We start from the raw sequence: 21,049 nt of genomic DNA, 5'->3' as shown, positions 1-21,049 counted from the left end.
GCTACTGCAGCTGAGGGACACTAAACCAGATCCAATGGGAATCTACCTCATCTTGCCTTGTTGCTTCATGTATACCTTCTCAATTGGACTTCATATTACTTTAGTCCTGTTGGTACTGGACTACTCTACTGCTAGTCTCGCAGGCCAGCCTCCCCTCCCTTCCGTGAGAGTCGTCTCGGAAACAGACAACTGGGATAAGCCCTCCCCTGCTCTACAGCTGCTCCCCATTGGAGCGACTGTTTCAGTCGCTGCCGGTCGTGCCGTATGTCCGCTCCCGGCTTATTACAAGCTCTGTCATTGGCTCCTCCCTGTGTCGCTCTAAATAGTGCCCTGCCGACTCAGTGAAAACAACAACGCTAACTAGCTAGCAAGCTAACGGCAGAAACCTACACGCTAGCTCGTTGCTACATGCTGAAAATGGCAAGTTGGATTGTTAGAAACTATTTTCCAAGGGCACCGCCGCTAAGCGCCGCCCATCGCAATCCCACTATGGAGACCTGCGCCACCAGACTCATCTCACGGTAGGGAGGGGAGGCTGGCCAGCGAGACTACTCTACTGCTATTGTAATGTCCTTCTAGAGGGTATGCACGGACGTCACTTTCCCACCCATCGGAACACGCCCCCTCATTCAGGACTGAGTGGCAAAACATTCAGCAGGTTCCTCTCTGTTGTTTGGAGCAGCAGGTGTCATTTAGGCTGATTACTGCATTCAAAATCAGTCTTGCTGCCACTCAGTGGGCGTGACCACGCAGTGACTTCTGCCTCTGTGACGTCATGTGCATACCCTCTATTCCAGAGGTTCTCAAATGTTTTTCAGCCAAGGACACCTTACAAGATAGAAAATATACCCGGGGACCCTCTCATTCTGATTTGTGATTTTGGGGTAAGCTTAATTGTTTCCACGGTAACGTGCTCGACTTTGATTTGATTTGATCTTTATTTATCTCGAACTGTTCAAAACATAAAAAACATCACAAAAGCTCATACAAATAACTCCACATATGTGACGCCAGCAGTCAACATGAGTTAAAAGCAAGAAAAAACATACACAAAATAGTTTGAGAAGGGGCAGAAAGAAGCAAAGCTTATCTGGTCCTGCCCCTTCATCACAGCATCATATTACATGTAAATTCAATAAAATCTCTCTCAATATAAAATATAAAAAACTCTAAAAAACAAAATGAATACAAAGTGAAGTTACAGTAAATTCTATAAGTCTATAAAATGTCTTTCAATAAACCATTTAAAACTCTCAAAAACAAAGTTAATACAAAGTGCTAGTACAGTGACAGTATCACTGAGAAGTAAAAAGAACGAAAAAACACCAATCCAGGTTACTTTTTAAGCTCCTATTTGGCATACATGTTTATGAGTGCTTGTTTATAGCTTAATTTGAACTTTTTGATATTATTACTCATTTTTCTCGCCAAATGAAGGCTGTTCCAAAGGGATACCCCACAGACTGAGATGCACATGCTCTTCTGAGTTGTACGTGCCCTAGGAGGTTTCAAAATCAGGTTTCCTCTTAAATTATAGTCCCCGTCTCTGCCCGTGAACATTTTTTGAATGTTACCAGGCAGTGTATTATTTATTACTTTAAACATAATTTGTGCCGTTTTGAATTTAATCAAGTCCATGAATTTTAATATTTGATTATTTGAAAAGAAAAGGTTAGTGTGATATCTATAACCGACATGATGGACTATCCTTATGGCTCTTTTCTGCAATGTGCAAATCTTTTGTAGGTTGCTTTTATATGTATTTCCCCAAACTTCCACACAATATGACAGATAAGGTACGATGAGTGTGCAGTACAAGGTGTATAATGATTTCTGATTTAAAATATGTCTTGTTTTACCCAGTATACCAATGCTTCTGGCTAACCACTTTTAAATTGATAGGTTTGTTAGATTAGGATGTAATCCATGAACCATTTTAGATTTAAAATATTTTCGTATGAAGCTTTTCCCCAAAAAATACCAAAAAAAGGGTTTTATTTTTATTTTCCTGAAAACCTTCCACGGACCCCCTGGCAAAGTGCCATGGGCCCCTGGGGGTCCCCGGACCCCCATTTGAGAACCACTGCTCTATTCAAAGGATAAGTCATTGCAACACATGTGGCCAGTTTGAAAACATGTGTGTTAGCCTACTTTTCAGCAGATAAAGAACACTATTCTCTACCAATGAAAATGATTGTTTGTGATCAACACCATATCACTGTGCCATCAGTCCAAGTGACCATGCTTCCCCAAAAGTTACAAAGTGATTCAGTGTATGGTCAAAGCTTATAAAGTGTATATATATCAAATGGATAGCACAACATGAAAATATAATGCATGGAGCAGTGGTTCTCAAAGTGGCGTCTGTCCTGAGGGGGTTAAAGTAACACAATGACAGACTGTATTGGTCACAGGTTTCATACACTTTCTGTAATAAAACATCTAAATGTGTGACGACCCCTCTCCTGGCCCTGTCTTGCAGGTGTTGTGGACTGATTATGTGCAGCTGGGCCCATTGAAGACCTTTTGTGTCGAAAAGGCAGGGAAAACATAACCTGACGCTGCCAGATGGATGCAGGTTGCTTCACATTTGTTTCACAACCTACATAGGTGGGATTGTGAATTTGTGAACTCAATACCGCCCCGCCATCTGGCGGAGTCAGGTTAGGGAAAACACAGGTGCAAGCAAAACATTAATGAGGGGTTCCAACTTTCAATCATGATTTAACTTTTACTTTGGTGTATGACTCTTACATTGTTTTTATAAATCTGTCTGAAACACACCTAATATTTTTTTTTGGGGGGAGAGGAGGGGGATTGTGCAGCCCTTGTGTTTTTTACATGCATGTGTGTGGCACACAGTGTGTGCATAATATGTGTTGTATGTACTGTTTTGCCCTATAGAGGGCACCCTTTTCCAGTTTTTCCAAATGCCTTGCAATGTTCAGATACCGGTACACTGTTGTACATTTGAACTGTAACAGTGCATGTGCTGGGCAAAAGTCAAAGTAATTCAAGCTTATGCTCTGTTGACATGAATGACTGTAATTTTCTTGATACAACAAATTGTGACTGGATAGTATGGAGAAATAATAAATAGCAATAATCTTTGTAGATCTTTGTAATCATGGAAATAAATACATAGCCACTGGAATGCTAAAATGAGATCTGCTTTAATTACTGATTACCTCTTTATGAGAAGTTATTGATCAATAAAAATTCAAACACCAGCTGTTTTCTGTTTCTTACATTATCAGTCCACAGGTGAATAGTTATAGTTGTGCTATGTACTGTAATATATTTAAAGTGATGATAATAAACATGTCATCAGTTGTTGCTCTTTTGAAATGAGTTTACATTAGGGAAATGGAGCTGATTTTCACATCCCTCTCATAATTTTTGTTTATGTAGCCTAACATAATCTGGAATGCAATTGTCATGAGAAATGAAATGTAATCACATTACACATTTGTAAATTATATCCATTGACAGTAAATATAATATCTCATGCGCCCAAGAAATCAAATAACATTGCGCGTACATGCGTCCTTTACGGTAACGATAGTAGTCTGGAATGAAAGCCTCTTTAGAGTTAGCACACATTTTACCCTTAAATTCTATTCAAAGGACAACTTTATTACACAGATTTTTTCCCCATTCGAAATACTTCAGAAAATATCCCTCAAAACGTTGAAAATATACAGAAATGCCACAAAAACCCGAGCTGAATGGATGACGTGTATGTATGGGTCCTTCGGACTTCCGGGGTCTCTTTAAACAGCGTGAAAACAAAATCGCCTCACCCAAAAAATGTGAGTTTCTGCCTTCTTTTGATCCATTTTCCTCCGCAGACATATTCTATGCTTTAGCCAACACCGAGATACCAATAACGCTGTTTTCACCCCCCCGCTTTAGGTCTAAAGTAACGTTTAAAATCACGCTCACGTCGGACCCCCGGCTGCCATACAAAGTGTGAGTACACTTGACAGCTCAACAACACCAGTCACATCTAACGTTAACGCTACACTTTGCTTTTTGGATCATGAACGTAACGTTAATGTTAACCACTAATTGGGTTTGATAGCTCTTTTACAATTCAGTGTTTAAGTTGAGCAGATGTTGGGGGTGTTGACGCTGTAGTAGTGTAAACCTGAGCTTAAAGCTATATGCTTGACACTGACAGTGACAGATGCTTGGCATGCAGTCATAAAAACATCTGTTGTAACGTTATTATTCACATCATGCTGATACTGAATAATGTTACACCAATAGTGACTGCTAATTTACGTTTAGACACTACATGTCACGCTTTTTTCTTTGATTAATTTTGTATTATAGCTAGGATAGGTGTGACGACAGCGAGAAGCGAGCCTGTGATAGACAGATGGTTCATCCAATCACCCAGGGCCGTTGATTATGGATACTCACTGCTAATTAATTGCTTCACTAACTAGGATAGACAAAGGCCTGCAGCCGGCCGGGGCCTCAGCATGGAGAGAATAAAAACAATGATAATAAATCGCAACGCTATATTGACCCGTGTGGGGAGGGGAAATGATCTATTTTTGTTTACTCTCCATGGAGGTCAGAACAGGTCAGTAGATGCTTGTCGACAGGGAGGCTTGAACCCAGATCCTCCAGCACTCTTACCTACCCTGCCATGAAAAGGAAAGAGTAAAGAGTGGAGGAAGAGGAAAGGTTGACTTTTAAATGTCTTTAAAATCCAATTGAATTTGTGTTGCAGACTCAGTGTCCCAGATGGCACACCGTTCACAGCCGTGTTGAAGTTTGCAGCTGAGGAGGTGGGTCCTTTGCCGTTTGCCTTCAGCCACCAAGACACAGTCAGCTAACAGTGTGTGAGACATGGCGCTGCGGGCTCATGCACGTCTTTTCCGTGTCACATGCATCAACTTTCTGGCTTACAACTCACTGTGACCGCTGTTCTTCTTCGCAAGTTGCCGATCATTAGCCACATTTCTGTGCTAAACTGTACAACAACTATATATATATAATTATAAAACGGCTCTCTCAAATCAAGCAATCTGATTGGTTCACAGCCATTGTATAATTCCAGTAACCGAGTTCAATAACCCATGGCCATGGGTTATTGGTTGCCATGGCAACTCTCTTACTAAGAGACTAATAATAAGGCTTACCTCAAATGACAACGTAGAAAAAAAATGGCGGAGACAGCTGTCAGATCCTTGTGAATCGATCTTCGCTTATAACTTTACTAATACTTCGCAGAAAATGATGTTTTGTACAAGAATAGATGCGGGCTAATGTCTTCTTTGCAAAAGAAAGGCTGTTAACCCCGCATTTAACTCCGCATTTAACCCCGTAACGTTAGTTGGTGTCAGCTTTGCAGAGAGCATTCAGCTTCTCAACAAGCGCTGAGAATGCAGCGCTGCGGCTCGAGCTGCCTGTCGGGGTTTCCAGAAAAATCTCAGCTACTCAGCAAGCGCCAGGATTGGCCAATGTCAACTTCAGTCTCCAGAACGATCCAATCAAATCACCCGCATGTTCTTGCGGTCCCGCCTTACAGTAGTGTTTCAACTGACTCTATCAGAATGACATGCCAGTCGGAGTCGGACTTATAGTATTATTATTATTATTATATTATCATACTTGGAAACCGTTTTATAAAAGCAATATAGCACTCGAGCAGCGTGTGTTGTGGAATATATCCAATATATCCCACTCGGCCTGCGGCCTCGTGGGATAACAGTTTATCAGCGGGATATATTCACCACAACACACTTGCTCTCGTGATATATTGCTTAAATATACAATAACTACTAGATCAGGCCGCTACTATGCAGCCTGATCATCTAGTTTGGTAGGCGGCCTCCGGCCCAGGGTACCGTAGCGGACGGCAACCCTTCAAGGACCTCTGGAACCCCTTACGACGTGTGTGTCTGTGTGTGTGTGTGTGTGTATGTGTGTGTGTGTGTGTCTGTGTCTGTGTCTGTGTGTGTGTGTGTGTATGTGTGTGTGTGTGTGTGTGTGTGTGTGTGCGTGTGCGTGCGTCCCCCCCTAGAAGTTAGAGAAGCGAGCTTGTGACTGGAAGGTTGTCTGTTCAATCCGCATGACTGGCAGGATAAATCTGGGTGGGGAAAGTGAAAAGGCAGCGCTTGCCCTAGCCCCGTTATGACTCTTGTTGTGTAGACTATGCTACCCTACAAGAGTCCCGTATGCATACGATGGGCCCTATTCTCCCACAGGCCTTCGGCGCTAAAACGGGCCTTAAACGCAAAAAAATGTGCCTTGCGCCTGTTTCGGGAAGATATCAATATGGCTTTACGCTGCCAAATGCGCTTTAGGCCGAATGGGCGTGGCGCAGTCCCAGAATGGGCCAGAGTGGGCGTGTCGGCCTTAAATCTCGGGGTACTGATATCTTCCCACCTGGCGTAAATTTAGCGCTTTGCGCTTTTGAAAACCAGGCCTATTCAGTGCGCCAGTTGCACGGAGCGCTCCCCTCTGGCTCTCTCCTCTGTCACCCTTCTCTGTGTCACTCTCTCCCTCTCTCCTCAGTCTGACAGGCACAATACGACTGTCTCTCTCTGACTCCCTCGCTCAGACAGACACAACACACGTCCTATAGGAAATAGCAGTTGTAAGTTCACTGCCTGTGAATGTCCCAGCATGCAATTGGGTACTCCATTTCGCTACTAAATAGCAACCAAATGAGGCGAAATAGATATAAAAGGTCGATCTAAAATAATGTGTAATGGTAACACAGCCTGCAATTGTAGAACATTTCAATATTGGACCAAATAAAACATCGAAATTAAAACACCACCCTAAGTGAAACATATATGTCCTCCTGGGCCTATATATATCTCTTGTAGATTTAACGTGATTTAGATAAGTGTCAGCGGAACGCGCTTCGGAACGCGCTTCTACTGTCATGTGCTATACTGTGATGTCCGCTCCAATAACTTGGCCCTACTTCACATTTAGTTTTACAATAAAAACACATTTATGCAATGACTTTACATAATGTAGGGTATATTTATGTGCATCATCCTTCCTGCAGCAGGCGAGAGAAAATGATATCTTTCTGGACAAACTTTCACCAATCTAATAGGCTATATTTTTCTAGCTGATGCATTTAGAACATTCTTTTCACTTTGATCTTGCTATAGTGTAGGGTATTTACATGCTTGCAGTATTTAAACTGCAGTTAGATTGGTTTGAGAAGCATAATAATATGGAATAATAGCCTATAATGGAGACAGACAGACTGGATGAAGGGAGGGGGGGGGGGGGGAAGAGCGCTTGGGTTTTGTCTGGTTTTGCTGGACCACTGGAATTGGAGCTAAAAAGGCAAGCGTGCGATTCGTTTATTGCACTTATCCAATGAACTGACGGTGCATAATTTTACGCTTAAAAGGCGTGGTTGTAATGCGTTAGGCTGAGTGGAGCGCCAGCACCAAGATATCAAGTGCGCTGGTCCACGCCCACTGATCAGCGCTGCGCCAGGCGCTCGGCCTAGAAACTACGCCGATGCAACGATAGGGGCCATAGACTTGCCTGCGACTCTCGCTCCCAAGCTGTCTAAATCAGCGACACGCACGTATTTACAAAGTGCCTTTTAAACATGAACTCCGGATCATGTCCAGCTAGAGAGAGCAGGATATTTTCAGGTTTTGCCTTTCTAAACATGAGGGGTCTTTGTTAAGAAACAACTGGATATGAGCCGTTTTTTGTATAGTAGTGTATATAACTTTGTATAGTAATAGTGGTCGCACCGTCGTCAATCACTGTGGGTGATTTATTTTACAAGTGGCAACTAGTCATATCTGACTAGTTTTAAATGTATTTCTCCCCACAAAAGTTTGATAGCCTATGTTTCCTAAATAAACATTTTGAATCCATTTATTTCTCTATAGTCCATTCTTTATAGCCTCTATAGTCGTAGTCAATCTTATTTATTCCAGTGTTGTCATTAAGAGGCCGATTTCGCAGCAAGAATATTTAATTGGTCGGCACGTCGTTCTCGGTAAAGGACGCTTTCGTTATTGAAACAGACAACATGCATGCATGCTCCTACTGTAGCCTATCTATCTGCATTTGCAGAAACTCATGAACCCATATCTTCTGGACATTGCCTTGATGAAAAAACAACGTAGCGTTAGCTAAAAGTAATAAGTGCGACAACTTGAATCTCCCACAAACGTTAGGCTTTGTTTTTCTGACATGGGAGCAAGCAAGCAACGCAGCAGCGTCCCTCCTGATGCACTGGACCTGGCTGCCTGCAACTGCAGTCAAGCCAGCCCTCACCTCGGAAAGCACGGTCATTCTAGCCCCCACTTAACAATTCAAGCCGTTTTTGCAACACTTGAGGAAACCGTGAGTTTGCTCGTTGATATAAGCGATTGCCCGAACGATTCATTAATTAATAAACTAGCGAACGTGAGTCACGAAGAGCCACACCCGCCCACTACGGACATATGCGGATCATATCGTTCCACTGTTTAACATGACCAGCGCTTGCGTGGAAGCGGATCTTATACCGGTGGTCGAGGTAGATAAGATACGGAGTCGCGGGAGTGCGCGTAGGCCGGCTAATTGTTGTTTAACAAGCAGGCCAACCGGCTAGGTGCAGGTTATAATACGGATTCCACTGCATGTTAAGAAGTGGCTCAAGTGTCACAGAAACATTTCAAAGCCACCTACTAGAGCAGAAGGGTTCATTGCTTCTCGACTGAGGGGTTTGAAAGCTTGACGCTGCTCATAAATACCTCTTTTTATCCTAATCTGTACTGGTGGTGATATTATTTTTTCCGGGTTAGAGCTCCCAGCCGTCACAGCGCTCAACAGCGCCACTCTGGTTGAAAGCACAGTAAAAAAGAATGTCACCAGCACCGAATTCGGATAAAAAGAGGCATTTATGGGAGTGAGAGTCGCAGGTAAGTCTATGTATGCATACGGGACTCTTGTAGGGTAGCATATTCTACATGGAAAGAGTCATAACGGGGCTACGCTTGCCCCTCCCTCATTACCGCTACTGAGGTGCCCTTGAGCAAGGCCCTTAGCCCCAACCGCTCCAGTGGAGCTGATCAGTTGCCAGCAGATCAGACTGTGGTTGTACTGGTCAGCTTCCAGGTGTGAATGTGTGTGTGTGGATGTGAACAGGGCGCTCCTGAAAAAGAGAGCATAGAGACAGTCCGCATGTCTGGGAACGCCCACAACATGTTAAACGGCTGGCGCGCGAGTGGGGTAAAACCGCCAATATATCTCAATGGGCTGACTCACCAAAAGAAATCATCATCTGCTCAGATGTGTGTTTACTGCGGTGGTTAAATCCCCGATCGTGTCTGCCTGGGCTGGGCTATCAGCTAAATTCTAACTTTGCTGAATGGATAGAATGCGGTTTTTTACCCCACCCTGACCACGCCCCCAGCCAGGCTGAGCCAGCTAACCAGCGTCTATTGTGGGCGTTCCCAGACATGCCGACTGTCTCTATTGCTCTCACTCAGTGAGACTCCCCTTGTATAAATAAAGGTTAAAACAAGAAGCCTCAGGGTCGGGAAGCGGTGTTGCAACTGAATATTGTTTTCCAAAATCATTTTTGTCTGGCTGAAAATCCTGAAATGTCAAATGTCTATTCAGTTTTTATTCATAAGGGTTTGAATGTGCTCTCTCTCTCTCGTCTGTCTCTCTCTCTCTCTCTCTCTCTCTCTCTGTCTCTCTCTCTCTCTCTGTCTCTCTCTCAACAGTTCAAAGTGCCAGCAGCAACCAGTGCCATCATAACAAATGGTGAGTTGGGGAAAAATATGTATTTATTGATGCATTTATTTTCTGTGCCACTCCTTTGCACGACAGTCTCCCTGGTTTACATTTTTGTTCTTCTTCTTTCTTGGTTGCCTGCATGCAGACGGAATAGGAATCAACCCTGCACAGACAGCAGGTGAGTTTTGGTGCCATTCTGATGCCTTTGATAAGCTACAGTCCTTTCTCAGTGCCACAGAGAGGCGTTATTTCGAATCCCACATAGGTTACGCTAAAACCACGCCCTGTGCCCGCCTACGCAGCAGTCAAGCGCCGGGATTGGCCAGGAGCAAGTCTTTTGTCTTTTTTTGACAGCTCGAATCTCCCACACCACAAACACTACACGGCACGCAGCCCAGCGATTTCATGAACCAACTGAATTGCTCTTGAGAGCGGACATTGAAATGAATTATGGTCACATACCTTCCATAGTGGATTAACGCTAATGAAAACATAACACACAAGCTTTTAACACATTTCCCACACACCACAAACACTGCACACAGCCCAGCGATTTTATTAACCAAATTGCTCTTGATAGTGGACATTGAAAATAAATTACTGTAATATATTAACGCTAATGAAAACGTAACACAAGCTTTTAACACACAATCGATTTTTAAACATATTTATTTCAAAACATCATTGTAAAATTCAGGGCTTTAGCCAAAGCTTCAATAACAGAGCTCAGCTGACAGTTTAACTTGCAAATGAAAAATATAAAAAATATAAAATTAAAAATACAATAGGCTACAGCACATAGGCCTAGCTTCTTCTTTTTTTGGCACAGCTATTCATTACCCCCAGTCCAGCCGTTTGTTCCAGGCCAGTGAAGTCCCAACAATCTACAAAAACATGCAATAACATAAAATCATAGATAAAAAGTTGAAAAGTAAAGGGTTAGCCTTCCCAATGGCCAAGGGCAGCATCTGTTATTCTGGCCTCATAATAAACTCTGAGGCGGGTGGTCAGAAAGTCAAATAACCGCGGTACATTGTATGCTTTGGTGCGATGTGGGATTTTCTCTTTCAATATCCTCATTTCAGCCTCGCTTGGTGTTGTTGCTTCTCACAGGAATGGTGTCCCTGTAACGGAGCCCAACATGAGCATGAGCGCCTGGCCAATCCCGGCACTTGACTGCTGCGTAGGCGGGCACAGGGCGTGGTTTTAGCGTAACCTATGTGCGATTTGAAATCATGCCACAGAGAGACCCAAGAGATCATGATGATGCACTCTGGATGCCACTATTTCATTTGATTGGAGGTACTTGGAAGTGTAACCAGCAACCCCAAGGTTGTATTGTCAACCTATTTTAAAGGCTTGTCAAGGTGCTTTTATCTAAGCATTAAACTTTGAATAAAGCATAATATACATCATAATATATGTTAGATTTCGATTGAGTTTAATAGATGAAACTGATATTGGCCCCAGTGCTGCTGAGTCCTGGGAGACTGAAACACTCTGGCTAAATGCAAAAAGCCTGACTTGAGTTAACAACAAATCAATCTGGGAAACTTCCAGTTTAACATCAGGTGAACTCAAGCCTGCTTTGAAAAATCATTCAGGCTATCATAGCAAAAACCTGTTTTACACCAGACTTAAAATACAGACCCGACATGTGAAGCATGGATCACATCAATTCACAAAAGAGAAAAGACAGAGACTAACAGAGAGAGCTATGAAGTTCACCGCCACAGAGCTACAGATAGAGACACTGCATCAAATAGGCCACGCCCATCACGGGGGAAAAGCTCCATTCATTTCCACACACCAGCGTCATTTTCCTTGAATTAAACATACCTAAAAGCTGAGCAAACAACAAATGTAAAAAATCGCCAGTTAAAGTTTTTTTGTACTCCTGAGGAAAACAAGGAAGCCATTGAGAATTGGCGAGAAGAAAAATGTGGATCTAGCTGTCAAGAAGTTAGTTGGAGTGTTCATCTTCCGTATATACGATATTTTTGTGCAACACGCAACCATGCACGTGACATAGGAGAACGCCAGGATTGGAGGGGGGGGTTTCCGTTTTCCCCCGTCTTGGGCGTGGTTTCTGAATGATGACGCGTTACGCAGTGTCTCTATAGTCATCAAATATTCTGTCGAAAATAAGGAAAGGGAAAAAAGGGCAAATAATTTATATCGGCACTAACAAAGCCAGAACGGAAAGTTTGGCAAAATATTGCAGATCAGCAGTGTGCACAGAATGAGATGGGCAGGGCGTGAAAACCACCTAACCACCGCCCCGGGACCTTCAGTGCAGGTTACTCTCTGTGTCTTATATCATTTGTCTCTCTTCACTGTGTCTGATAAAGCATCAAATAACCTTTCAAAGAAAGGCCAGGGGGTGCGGGGACATCATGCTCCCATGGGAGGAACGTTTTGAAAATCTGCTTTACAAGCTCTGACTTCTGTACAATGGCATGTACATGACATAGTATACAGTATACTGTAGTTGCATTTCTGACCTGTCACTCATATAAATATGTAATTTAATCCAAAAATTACAGGTATGTAATTAAATGCTACTGTATGTTGTGGTTGGATCCATTCACGTCAGTCATGAGCAGTCATTGGTTAGTTTAACTGTCAGTCATGGCTGCCATGTTGTGTGAATGAACTGAGGATTGGCGTGTCATGCAGCCGTGCTGGAAGTACTTTTGAGTAAGGGGTGCTGCAATGAAGGGACTCACGGTGCTGCCCGAAAGGGCAGCGGCGAAGAAAATTTGACGTTTTTTGGACTTTTAGCCATATTTAGAGGAATATTTAATTTTAAATGAACATTAGCATTATACTGTTGTGATGTCATTATTCAGTATCTTCTCCTCTTCTCTGCAGCATTACTCAATTTACCTTCAGGAATCAGGGAGCTTACCTGCTATTCCTCCCATCTCCTCTTTCTTTTTTCCTCAGTCTTGTCATCTCGTATCTCTTTCTCTTCACAAAGCGTGTCTCCGACTCCGTGAACAAAGTAAACACAGCTATGTAAACACTAGTTTCAACGTGAGGCTAAAAGTAAAGAAAACTTCAGCATTTCCCGGAGTGCATGCTCGCTCGTTCCAGGCTGCACACTCCCCTGACTAGTCCGTGGAGGACAGACCTCTGTAGACCGCAGCCGACGGAGGCCGTGGTCACTGAATTGGGACACAGCTGGATCCTATTTTTTACCCAAGAACCACTGCGTTGAGCAAATATCGTCTATAGAGAAGATATCCACTACACTGCACAGACTCGTGCACAGAAACCATTACAGAAACACAGTTACTCGAGGCAAATTCAACCATTTCAAAAAGTCCATCTCTTGCCACCAGGGGGTGCTGCAGCACCCACCGCACCGTGCTTCCCGCACCGTTGGTGTCATGTGTTTTGGGCTAATTTTGATTGGCTGGCCTGGCTAGAGGGCGGGCCTACCGAGTGAGCCAGGAGCCACTTTCTCTAGCAAGCTCGGCTGTGTTAGAGACAATGGGAGGCTGCGGCGGAAGCTTGTTTATGTTTATGTTTATGTTTATTTGCACATTAAAGGAAAACAGAACAAAATAAAAAATGTTTACAACATTGGAGAAAAAAACATGTGCAGGTGAGATAGAAACCCACTACGGGTTTATATAAAGATCTCACCTCAAGAGAAAAACATAATAATACAAGCTCTGTGAGGAATGCATGGGGAAATGTTTGTTAATGTGGACTAACTTGCCCATGCGGCATCAGGATTAAATGTTGGACTCTGAGGAGATATTGTGGACTCAAAACCATGAACTACCGATATTGACTGTTTTGACATTGAACCGAACTCCAGTAGATGTTTCCTCTGTGTATGTATGTCGCTGTTTGTCCGTGGATCGTTTTCGACGGTCTTCTGTACGTTGGGAACAACCCGACAAAACAACCCCTGGGATTCCCTGAGGCCCGCGGGGACCTGCGAAGAGGGGAACCGATGGTTCAGCCCGGGCTGCCCCCCCACGACTCGACAATGAGGCGGGCCGAGAGCCCGACACAGGCTAGCTGCTATGTCAAGGAACTAATCAGACAACTCTCGTGTGAATGTATAGCTGCAAGTATCAGATTAGTTTAGGAGCAAACAAAGGGGTTGTTTTGGTTTTGGCTAAAGCTAAGTCAGGATAGAGGCTTGCAGGAAAAAGGCAAGTTAGCAGGTTAGCTTGGGAGCAAAGTGTTTGGATAAGCTAAGGCAGGTTTAGGGACTTGCAGGAAAGATTTGTGAGCTGGGGCTAGTTAGCATGTTTTCTAAGGAGTGGAATTTGACTGGGTGTGTTACAGTATGTGGTTTAATGTGTTATTGAGTCAGCCATGCGGTCTCTTGTCGGTCAAGTCTATACTGTGAAAGCGAGGATGTAGCGTTGCATTAGCCTGTTAGGTGACATGGGGACTGGTTTGCTGGGCGGAGTGGATAGCTTTGTGGTATAGGCCAGTGGTTGTTTCAGACTGCGGTGATCTTTGCTCTGTTGTGTCCTGTATTTAAAAACTGTGATCTTTGCTCTGTTGTGTCCTGTATTAAAAACTGTGATCTTTGCTCTGTTGTGTCCTGTATTAAAAACTGTGATCTTTGCTCTGTTGTGTCCTGTATTAAAAACTGTGATCTTTGCTCTGTTGTGTCCTGTGTTGCAGGGAATGTGTTTCTAAAGCATGGCTCAGAGCTGCGCATCATTCCCAGAGACAGAGTGGGAGGACAAGGACACTGATGCGGCTTTTCCTCCTTGACAGCACCATGACTCACCCAGCAGAATCATAGAACACTTGAGACCCATGCAGGAATCACCACCTCAGCAGAGGTGGTGATTGTATTTATTTTTTTAAATACACGTGCGTTGTATTTATTTTCTGGCCCACAACCAACGGCGACTCACATTATGGAAGAGTAAACTGATGACATGCAACATACAGCTTTTTCCTCCTGTAAGCTTCACTGCATCAAAACATTGGAGTGACATCAATTGACATACACACAAAGGCAGACGCTGCTCCCCAGGAGAGACTTTGACCAATACTAAAAACATTAAGTTAACAGTTATAGCTTTTGTATCTTTTTAGTTGTAACAATAAACAGTTCATCATTATGGCTAACAACGAAATATGACTATTTTGCTGCTCACTCGTGTTTTTATTAGCATTGTGAATATATATTATTCAAACTGTTGTATATGCAACATGCTTTTAATGAGCATTGATGTTATATAAACTGTATGTATATATGTATATATATATACAGTATGTAGGTATATATATATATATATAAAAGAGGCTGTAGATATGCAGGTAAGTTCTGTTCATGTGAGATGACCAGTATTCCTGATCAGACAGAAGATAACTAGACATCCATCAGATACTGGAACTGCACCTTCTGTAGCCAGAGGACCTTTCTCATAGACCTGCTTTCATTTCAAATGCTTTTACATGTGTGTGAAAATGGTAGATGTTTTGCTTGTAACGAAATGTGATTGTGAGGCCTTAGACCAGTGGTTCCTAACCTTTTTTGCCTCATGTAGGCTACTCCTTGAGCTACAGTATTTTGCATTGCCAATAGTTCCCCCGTCACTCATGCGTGTTCTGTGTGCTGCAAAGAAAACGGATCTGAAAACTGGACGGTTGAGTTGAGTTGAGTCAACTTTATTATCCCCGAGGGGCAATTTGTTGCACAGCCAGCAGTACACACAAAAAAAATTGACACACAAACAGATTAAACACAAGAAGAAGGAAAAACAAATAAACATAATTACATGTTTAAAAGGCCAATAGCAGCAGGGACAAATACATTTTTGAACCAGTTTGTTCTGCATCTTGGCGTAGTAAATCTGCGACCAGATGGAAGCAACCTGAAGTCACAGAACAGGGGGTTTGAACCATCATTTTGGAAATAAATTGTAGTCTCCAATCTTTCCATGTACCCTCTCTGGTTGGGAATCACTGTCTGGCAGTGAGCAGCATGCAGACATGGATCTCTGCTGCCCTCTATCAGGTTACAGTTGAATGTTCATATTTATTCAACCGAATACAGTACATCCCGTCTTTGTATCCCATTCCCAAGCAATTCATCAACTTCACACAAATATAATAAAAAGGTAAAGATGTCATTTATATTTTATAAACTGCTATACATCAAGTAGCAGCTGACTAGCACCCAGGTGTGGGAGGGGAGGAAACACGACAGGCATCTAAAATGTGTAGATTCAAACTTCTTTTTTCAATAATAAATAATCATAATTTTTGGCCAGCATCACATCTTGTCAGTGGCCGCAGAATGACTCATAATACCCCAGAGGTTATAGGTCAAGTTCAGATGCAGCAGCTGTGACACTGGTTTAGAGGTTATAGGTCAAGTTCAGATGCAGCAGCTGTGACACTGGTTTAGAGGTTAGGTCAAGTTCAGATGCAACAGCTGTGACACTGGTTTAGAGGTTAGGTCATGTTCAGATGCAACAGCTGTGACACTGGTTTAGAGGTTAGGTCAAGTTCAGATGCAGCAGCTGTGACACTGGTTTAGAGGTTAGGTCAAGTTCAGATGCAGCAGCTGTGACACTGGTTTAGAGGTTATAGGTCAAGTTCAGATGCAGCAGCTGTGACACTGGTTTTCATCTGGGAAATAACTCATTCAAAGTGTTTGATTGCTGTCCTTCGTCCTGTGCCTTTTCTCTCGGTGAGATCTCTACTGGTAGTGTTACGTTTCAAAAAGGCATGGATTACACACACACAAGTAGGTATTGTGACAAGACTGATCAGTGATGTCATAGGTCATAGGGGGGCACACACACACACACACACACACAGATGATGTCATCAGTGATATAATGGGGCACACACATACACACACAAGGAGGCATTGTGACATCGCTGATGCAATAAGATTTAGTGAGCAACAACAGTACAACACACACACACACGCGCGCCAATAGGGCAGGCGAGGCCATGCAGCAGATAACCAATCTGGGCTTTTTCTTTTTCTCTAAGTGATATATGTGGATTATGTTATTATGCATGATCTCCTGAGAAGGCCTGATCCACTAGTTAGTAGGGGTGGGGGGGGGGGGAATCGATACACCATAGTATCGCGATATTTTGCCTGACGATATTGTATCGATATTTGGACGCCAAGTATCGATATAAAAAATATATATATATATATTTTGCAGGCCATGCCATGCCAGGCCACCGGGCATCTGCCCGAAGTGCCCGATGTTGCAGTCCGCGCCTGCAGTGGCGTATTGAGTCCAGAGAAGCTTAATAATGTAGCCTACATGTGGGGCAAAAACAAAACGAAACAAAAAAACACTGCATGTTTTACTTCCGGTGAGGTCAAGGAAAAGGTAGGAGAAGGAGTTAGACAATATATCGAAATATTGCAATATTCAATATATCGGCAATATCGCAATACTATCGTATCGTGACTCAAGTATCGTTTTAGTATCGTATCGTGGGCATCTGGTGATTCCCACCCCTACTAGTTAGTGACATGCAGACTTGGTAAAGAAAAAGAAAAGAAGAGAATAATGACATGCATACTGAATGCATGGGGAAAGCCCACCACCATCGCTCATCAGCCATTAGGATGGGAAGGTGGAGCAGGGGTGCCATCACAAATGGGGGTTCTAATTCATTGGAATCAAAGTGGTTGCTGCACACATTCACCAGAGGGTTTAGAAAAACGTTGTTTACTGTATTATATTGGCCCAAGTAGGGGGATGGGGATCATATTTTAGAGACAAGGGTAACTATTCCAGTGGTTCTCAATCTAAAATGAAGTGACATCTACTTGCAACTCCATCACAAGCATCCAGAGTTAAGCTACCGTAAATGGATGATGTCCCCTTTTCACTTAAAAAAGGCAAAATTAGAAACAAATCTGAAGAAATGGACATGATCATGAGTTTGAATAGTCTAAATGTTTTTTTTCTATCCCACAAATCATCTCTCAACCCTCCAAAATTATCTCCCCCAGGTTAGAACCACTGCAGTGCAGTGTAAAATGAAGAAATTTCATTATTGGGTTCCTTGGATTCAATAAAATAAAAACCCACAGTAGAGAAATCAACTAATTTCATCGCAACATTCTCTGATTTGTGCCCTCTTTTGGCATGAAATAAAAATTTCACGCGTAAACAGAAACGAACAGCGCAGTTCAAGTTTTATGAGCGACAAGAAAGAAAGATGCTTCATAATCACATTTGATGTTGAGCTCTCTATCCTGAGCCTGCTGCAGGACGAACTGCTGCACGGACAAGCCCAGCTCGCACAGTGTCTGCTCAATGAAGTCCTGGCTCAGGCTCACACAGGGAAACTTGTGATCCCCCACTGTATAGAACGTCTCATTAAGATCTCCAATCAGCACCAGGAGGCCTCCGGGCCTCAGCAAGCGCACCATGGCTCCCAGAGAACGCCTGTAGGCTTCCCGGTCCCTACAGGCAGCCTCCAGGCAGAGGGACGAGATGACGCAGTCTGCTGGCTCTACCGTCAGTGGGTGGAACGGGTTCTCCAGGGTGATGTCGCATTTTAACACCTGTTTGATCCTCTGCCGGAGAGTCTCTGTGACCACTGCTGGGGTCCTACAGAAGAACATGGAGACAAAACAGATTCAAGATTCAAGATTTTTATTGTCACTCCGTAGTACAAGTATCACGTGTGAAATTCTTGTGCTGTAGACTCCGTTACAACATAGTGCAAAATAACAGGGCATATAGGTGCAGGAAAACAAGAGAAGCAACAAGCAATAAGGCAGTAAAGCAATAAGACAAGCCAAAGACAGTTACATATTCACTGCACATAGGTGCAAATGGCATGGACATACTTTAAACATAATTAACATTCTGTTTGCACAGGTGCAAATAGCATAGACCTAATTAAACATACAATTAAACATTAGACATACGTAATGGTAGCAGCTATAGTACTGCTATTGCATGGGAGTTTATTTGTGTATGTTAATAAGGAGTCTCGTGGCTTGCGGGAAGAAACTGTCCCTCAAGCAAGAGAGAAAAGAAGAGGGAATGTGTGTTGCACATAGTGCAGCAGCACTCTATGTGCAGATTTACAAATTCATAACAACATAACATAAAATACCCTGAGATTAATTAGGAAGGCAATGGGAAGTCAAAAATACATTTGAGTTGATACTGAATTGCACTGCAAATCCAAGTAAAAAAAGAGTTAAGTTAATTGAGTCCTAAAATAGCAATTTTCTTAAAATTAGTGGAAAAAAACGGGGCTAATGGGGTTACATAATTCACTGCAAATCGAAGAATTTTGTAGAGTGTAATTGTCTTCTTGAAAACTGCATTGGAAACAAGTGGAGTGCTCACCTAATTAGCAGAATATTTCTCTTGGTTTAAGAAAAACAAGATCTGAAGGCTGAATGTGAGACTAAATGACTTGGGTGTTATTTTGCAGTATACACAGCATTATGATGAGAGCATGTCTTGTTACCTTTTCCCCTCCAGGTCACAGATGAACTGAAAGTGAGCGTTCCAGTCGAAGCAGCCCTCCTCAGCTCGCAGCCATTTCTCTAGCTCTCTTCTGTTGTTGTCCACATAATCAGACACCGTGATGTCCTCAAAGTGCTCGCAGGCACTGATCAGAGTGTGGACCGTAGGGCCCGTCCCCACCTCCATTAGCCTCTTGCCCTTGTACTTGCCTGAATCCAGAGAGATGTGTTAAAAAAGAAAAAGTACAGAAAAGAAACATGACTAACAGTTGTTAGATGCTACGCTTTTAGCTCCAGACTAGGCTGACCAGTCTCCAATAAGGGGTCTGGCAGTGTGCGAAAAACAGATACAGAAAGTGACTGGAAGTTGAGGTGTCTCTATATTATATAACTGTCTTAACTGTGATATTTGAATTGTTACTACATTGACATTTGACCTGAATTTAACTTTTAGTATCTGATCTTTGCTATGTGTCTTTTCATTGTATTTTGCTGTATTTTTGTGTATTGTTATTTTTATTTGACAGGAATGTTTGGTTACATCTAGGGACTGGCATTGCAAACTAGCCCTGGGCTATACATGCTTTGGTACAACACATCATAGGTTTATTGACACTTTATGTTGTGAACACTATATGTACGTGTACCTGTCCCTATTCAAATAAACAAATAAATGAAATGGAAAAAAATATTAAAAAGTCTGGTTCAACTTGACTTCTTGTCATTCCTTGCAGGTCTTTAAACTAAACGCTAATGGCTTCTGGTTCACACAACTTGATCAAGGTTGGGTTCAATTCATGACTGGGCTCATTCCAGCTCATCTCAATTCCAATTCCTTACCTGAATGTTGGAATTGGAATTTCAGGAAGTTGAATTTAATTCAATGAAATTCTGTGAAATTCCATTAATTTGTGTTCTTACCACACCCGAGATTACACAGTGGTATGTATTTATCATGACTGATATCATAAAATGAAGGTTCCTTTCAGGTGGTATTTGATGCACACGATGATGCACACGATGTATACAATTGAATGTGTTTGATTTGTTGAACTGCCTTTTATTTGATTCATAATGTTTGATTTTTAAGACAACCTCTCTTTGAAGTGGAATTTATTGGAATTAATTTGTTTCCATTTTGTTTCTTATTCCAATTCAACTCGTTATGTTTCCTTAGAGCTGTGACATTCCCATTCGTGTTGGAAAGAGTTGAATTTGGCAGTGATCGTGCATTTTCAGTTCAATTCCTGAATGGCTCCAACCCTGAACTTGATGATGAGAAGATAGAAGAGTTTGTACCTGACGAGAAGGTCTGGCTCAGCTGACACAGCACAAAAGTCACAAAGCGGCTGTTGTCTTTCTGGCCCGGTGTGTCTGAGAACTGGTAACAGTAGCCTAGATAGGTCTTGGAATCAAACTTGGTGTGGTACAGGTCCTGGTCTGAGGCGCTAAATGCTGTGGAGTCTCCCATACTGGTCTCTGTGCATGCAAGGAAACAGGGGACAGGCTGCTGACAGAGGGATGACAGATTATCAACTGATCATGCGTGAATCTGTGTGTGTGTGTGTGTGTGTGTGTGTGTGTGTGTGTGTGTGTGTGTGTGTGTGTGTGTGTGTGTGTGTGTGTGTGTGTGTGTGTGTGTGTGTGTGTGTGTGTGTGTGTGTGTGTGTGTGTGTGTGGGGAGAGCAATTAAGACCCCCTTCATATAAAATAACAGGTTTTCCCACAGAATCCTCTGTCTCCTTTTCCCCATTCCTTTGTGCACCCGCTGTTTTATAAATGACATGTTCAAGGCCTCCCGTTAAAAATCAACCAATCTAAAATTAGATCTGGGGAGCTTCTGCACAG

The 21,049-nt window shown here is 42.8% G+C and overlaps 2 protein-coding genes across 2 annotated transcripts; one reads left to right on the top strand and one right to left on the bottom strand.

The window, feature by feature from the left end:
* Positions 1-3,753: 3,753 nt before the first annotated feature.
* On the top strand, positions 3,754-14,891 carry ufm1 (ubiquitin-fold modifier 1). Its single transcript, XM_083647316.1, has 6 exons — positions 3,754-3,812; positions 3,916-3,972; positions 4,745-4,802; positions 9,726-9,765; positions 9,884-9,916; positions 14,398-14,891. Coding segments are annotated over exons 1-6 (264 nt in total). The 5' UTR covers positions 3,754-3,810; the 3' UTR covers positions 14,472-14,891.
* Positions 14,892-17,902: 3,011 nt separating this feature from the next.
* LOC310794790 (nicotinamide N-methyltransferase) lies at positions 17,903-20,672 on the bottom strand (the record flags this gene model as incomplete). The annotated part of the gene is made up of 3 exons (XM_083656829.1): positions 17,903-18,326; positions 19,204-19,411; positions 20,501-20,672. The coding sequence occupies 3 exons, from the start codon at positions 20,670-20,672 to the stop codon at positions 17,903-17,905; spliced, it is 804 nt and encodes a 267-aa protein (XP_083512955.1).
* Positions 20,673-21,049: the final 377 nt, after the last annotated feature.

Source organism: Poromitra crassiceps (genome assembly GCF_964638095.1).
Source record: "Poromitra crassiceps genome assembly, chromosome: 1".
NCBI lineage: Eukaryota > Metazoa > Chordata > Actinopteri > Beryciformes > Melamphaidae > Poromitra > Poromitra crassiceps.
Note: the sequence above shows the minus strand (reverse complement) of the source record. Positions and strands in the feature narration are given on the sequence as shown.

Excerpts from the sequence above, each read along its gene's own strand:
- ufm1 (XM_083647316.1), top strand. Across the intron at positions 4,803-9,725 it reads TGAAGTTTGCAGCTGAGGAG|TTCAAAGTGCCAGCAGCAAC; the intron begins GTGGGTCCTTTG and ends CTCTCTCAACAG. Across the intron at positions 9,917-14,397 it reads CAACCCTGCACAGACAGCAG|GGAATGTGTTTCTAAAGCAT; the intron begins GTGAGTTTTGGT and ends CCTGTGTTGCAG.